Source organism: Dipodomys ordii, unplaced genomic scaffold, assembly GCF_000151885.1.
Source record: "Dipodomys ordii isolate 6190 unplaced genomic scaffold, Dord_2.0 Scaffold5, whole genome shotgun sequence".
Classification (NCBI taxonomy): Eukaryota; Metazoa; Chordata; class Mammalia; order Rodentia; family Heteromyidae; genus Dipodomys; species Dipodomys ordii.
Genome location: NW_012267221.1, coordinates 9,707,265 through 9,712,200, shown reverse-complemented (window position 1 = coordinate 9,712,200; position 4,936 = coordinate 9,707,265). Strand labels below are relative to the sequence as shown.

The window sequence follows — 4,936 nt, the reverse complement described above, 5'->3', positions numbered from 1 at the left end:
AAGGCTAGCACTCTACCACTTCCAGGTTTTCTGTGTATGTGATTCTGAGGAATCGAACCCAGGGCTTCATGCATGCAAGACAAGCACTTTATCACTAAGCCACACTCCCAGGCCTGTTCTGTGTACACTTAAATTTAGTGTGTATTCCATAACATTGTGTATAATAAAGGAATGGGTAAGGGGAAATGAAAGAACAGAGAAAACTATACTGTAGTAGTCAGGATATGGTGGAACCAAATTGCAGTTTTCAGGTTAAGAATGTATTCTTGTTCTATAAGAACAAAGTTCTGGAGCAAAGTAGCAGCTTCCCTTTTTTAGTAGACACCTCCTGTCTGCTGCTGGAACACATCAATTGTATCTCCATCCTCCATTTCCACCTGTGCAGGTGTGTCTACTTCATTGATTGGCTGCCCATCAAATCGGAATCTGATCTGCCTCATTGACAAACCCTGTCGTTCACAATAGACTTTCATTGGTTTACTAAGTGGTGTGTGCCTCTTAATCTTAAACTGTACCACAGAAGCATCCTGTCCCGCCATCTTCAAATTAATATGATCCTTGTTCACGGTCTTGATTCCTTCCTTGGGCTTTTTGTCAGCCATCAAGAGCACCAGAGTCTCCTTAGATGCAGCTTCACAAAAGAGGTCCCCGGTCCACACCGAAGGAGCACACAGGCAGCACCACAGCAGCCGGAGGAGGTGGCAGAGGTGGACCTGTTTTTGTCATACATTTTATATCTATAAATACTATACGTTTCAATAATATTTTGATTAAATTTTTGTTTTAAGTAGCCAAATAGAGCTGTAGTCATAGTAGTAGAATGCCTGCTTAGTAATCACAAAGCCATACAACTGCTAAGAGAAGAAGAAAATGAAGAAAGAGGAAGAGGAAAAGCAGGCGGGAGAGGAGGAGGAATAAACTTTGATGAGAAAACAGTTATATTTTAATTAAAATTTGAATAAGCACTATTTCTTTCTTGTTTCCTCTGATGGTAACCTTTTCATTGCATAGTCCTGAGGGTTTTACATTTATGTGTAATTGTTTGTGCTGCTGGATCTAGAGGCATGGCCTTGTGCACGTTAGGCAAGCACTCCCTCAAGAAACCACATCCCAGCCTAGTTCTAAGTTTTGCTCAGACACTAGCTCCTTCAAGTTCTCTTCAGTTGCTCTTTCTTTTCCTGTGAATTATAATTTCCTAATAATTTTCTATTAGATTCATGACACTGTAAAGGTTACACTATTGACTGTCTAAATTATTTGTCATTTTTTTTTTCCTGGAGAGTTGAGCTTTGCTTTGGAATTCATTTAAGGTGATCCAAGAATAGCTCATTCCTTTCCAGTCTTATTTTTAAATTTTGTTTGGAAAGGTTTACAGTAAACTTAACTCTAGGAATAGCTTACTCTTCCAATAGAACTAGGACTCTCCTGCATTTTGATCTAATGGCCAATTTTCAATAACTCTAAGCTCTATTAGTATTCATTCATCTTCCCTGCTCCACTCAAACTCTAGAAATCGATGCATATGTAGCTTCTGGTAATAGTTCTTGTCTCACTGACTGAAGATTCACTTAATTGTGTACCATATAACATTTAGAGAAAGATTTAAGAGTAACAATGTAGAATCTTATTTCTTCGTGAAGCATTTTCTTGTTTTTTAAACACAAATTATTCTTATCTTTGCAGTATCTCGAGTCCTCAACTCAGCAAGACTGCATGCTCAAAGTGGTTCTTCCTATTTTCTTTTAGTGCCTCTAGGAAGAAATTCTGGACAATAGTGAGGCTTGTTCCTCTGGTTCATTATTTTAGAGATTATGATCCTGTACTGCCACCTGTTGTTCTGTTGTTGAATGTCTGAAGTAGTTTCGATATATACGTATAGTAAATACATATAATAAAATGACTTCTATACATGATACGTTGTATTATATTAAATAATATCACATATATTACACATATGTATTATAATATATATTTTACACAATTTATATAATGTATATAATTTATATTATATATAACTATAATAATGCTATCTTGGTAGAGCGCTAGCCTTGAGCTGAAGAGCTGACAGTGCCTAGGCCCAGAGTTCAAGCCCCATGACCAACAAAAAAATAATAATAATGCTATCTTACATATAATTACATTAAATATTATAAACTATGTAGTATTATGTATGGTGTATTTTACATACATGTTGCATACATGTTTAATTAATATACAGGAATACACACACACACACATATATATGTATATATACCATCAAGTTTTAGTTGTTTAGAGCAGGAGAGAAACTATAGTGCCAGGTAGTCTTTCATGTGTGGAAGCAGAAATCCCTGTTTATTTTTTAATTTCTAAACACACTATATTTGGTTTTGGGTTTGTTGGTTGTTGTTTTTTTTTTACAATTATTTACTTGTGTTTTTCTGTTCTATGGATTAGATCTTTTGAGATAGAATAAAATCCAAGGCAACAGATGAGAAGTACCTAAAATAAAATAAAAATTTGAACATATCCAGTTCATTAAAACATGTTGCTATTACTGGGAGAGAAATGGCAGCGATGGAAGAAATGGAAATGAAAGAGAAAAAGATCATGAGAGCCCCACAGTGGATTGCTCATATTGAGTACTAGAACAGTCAGATAGTGGGAAGTGGCGAATAGTAACTCTTGTGGATGGACTAGTAAGCATGACAGATACCTCCAAAACTTCCGCTATGATGTGCAATCTTACTGATAATATTTTGTGCTATGTTTATGTTACTTGGGTCTTTAAGCATTCATTTTCTACAAAATTTGCCATTTTTTAGGATGTTAGAACAAACTGATTATTTTTCTAAATACACACATTTAATACTTCTGTCTTATTTCTGACAGTTACAGTGTTTCCCTCTTTGGATGATTGGGGGTTGGATTGGCAGGTACCTGACGTACATGTACTGACACACTTAGCATCTCTTTCTTACTCTCTTTTCCTTTCTGATTCAGTGTTCTTCTATGCCCCAGACTTTCTCACTCGAGAAGTATCATAGGAAGAAGTTGTTAGCATTGGCTTAGAAGTGGGAAGAGTTTGGCTTATAACTATTATCAACTTTAGTTATTAACTATAATAATTACTATTAACTATTATTATTATTTTTGTTGGTGGTGGTGGTCGTGGGGCTTGAACTATGGGCTTGGGCGCTGTCCCTCAGCTCTTCAGCTCCAGGCAAGCTTTCTACTGCTTGAGCCACAGCGCCACTTCCAACTATTATTAACTGTATAACATCTAGCATGATTTTACGAGACTAGGGTTGTGAAGCAAGTGACTATTGCTTGGGTTTTGAGTATGAACAACTCTAGGGACAGTTGATACACTGTCTCTTGATGGCTTTAAGTTCTACCATCATGTACCTTTTAGGTACCTGCTCTAAGGAAATAGGAATTGTGAACTATAAAAGTTACTGTCATTTTCATTTGAGCTAAATTATAAAGGGAGAGTAAAGAAAGGGGACAATATATGCCTGCTTACATGTGTGTAATGTGTATCTATTAAATTCTAAAAATGGTTATATATGTAATTATTTTGATGTCAATCTCACTTTCCTAGTAATTTCTCTGAACAAAATATCTGTTGTTGACTCATAGTCATACAGAAAAATAGATCTTTTCCCCCAAAATATTTTAAAATATTTGTCTCAATGATACAAACTATTATTTCTCTGGAAATTTATATCTTATAGACTCTTATGGATGCTTTAACATTCAAAAAGAAATTATATACACATGTCTGTTCAGGAGCTCCATATTCAACCCAAAGGTCTATAAAAACCACATCCAACTCTATGTTAAAGCAGTATTAAAGACGAAGATGGGAAAATAAATGGGAGGGAACTGACATGTTGAGTACTTGTTTTTCAATATTAATTACCACACTTGAGGCAGAATACCTTTAGCAAAAGCCATGGTACCAAGATTTTTGGTTGCTCATAGTCTTGCAAAACTTTGCCACTTCCCACCTGTGGAGTCCATATCCTTCCCCTTAAATGCAGAGTCCATTAGATTGTATCCATGAAAAAATGCAGCAAAAGTGACCATCATAACTTCCAAGGGTAAGTCACGAATATCAGTACATCTTTCTGCTCATTAGTTTCCTTAACTGCTGATTTTAAGAACCCAGTCTTAATATCACGAGGAAGCCAAGGACATAGAATATTACATGAAAATGTTCTTGTCAATAGCCCCAATAAAAAGAAAGCATAAAATACACAGTAAAAACCAGCAGATATGAGCCTGAACAAGTCTTCACAGGAGCCCTGTCTCTGAACAAGTTACCTGTCTCAATCATTATAGAACAGTAACAAAAAGAGAATTCTATGCTTCCATCAGAAAGAATGGCATTGGTCCTTTCGCAAGTAAATGGAAAGACTTGGGAAAAAATATACTAAAACAAGTACACCAGACCCAGAGAAATATAGACTGTATAGCTTCCCTCATTTGTAGTAACTGGAATATTTCTATAAATCTACAAGTTAATCCAATGGATAGTAAAAGACAACTAATTACACTTGGACAGGATTAATTAAACAGTACTCTAGGCATTCATACTGTGAGACCAAAAGAAGATATTCTTAGGAGAGGATCATAATGTCTCAGCAGCTATGTGCATATGACTATATATAATGATGCTTATCACAATAAACTCCAACAAATTGAAACAAGCATTTTTTATTGTACTGTTTGCAGTTTTCTCTTTTTTATATTTTTCCTTTGGTTTGTTCCTTTTTGTCACTGTTTTTTATTTCTGCACATTTTGTCTTGGACATAAGTTTATCTGACTTGAAAAGAGGGGAAGAGAGATCACAAAAAATGGTGAGTCAAAGGGTAAAACAAGGGGGTTAGGAAGGTGGCTCAGTGGTAGAGCACTTGCCTTGTATGCATGAGACCCTAGGTTCAATTCCTC

General features: G+C 35.7%; 1 protein-coding gene across 2 annotated transcripts; it reads right to left on the bottom strand.

The window, feature by feature from the left end:
• Positions 1-314: 314 nt before the first annotated feature.
• On the bottom strand, positions 315-602 carry LOC105994964 (small ubiquitin-related modifier 2-like). 2 transcript variants are annotated; one of them, XM_013028644.1, is made up of 2 exons: positions 449-602; positions 315-391 (listed from the first exon to the last, which is right to left on the bottom strand). In XM_013028644.1, the coding sequence occupies exons 1-2, from the start codon at positions 600-602 to the stop codon at positions 315-317; spliced, it is 231 nt and encodes a 76-aa protein (XP_012884098.1). The 2 variants fall into 2 exon arrangements, with proteins under 2 accessions (XP_012884098.1, XP_012884091.1); XM_013028637.1 differs by having other exon boundaries at positions 315-602.
• Between the last annotated feature and the right edge of the window lie 4,334 nt (positions 603-4,936).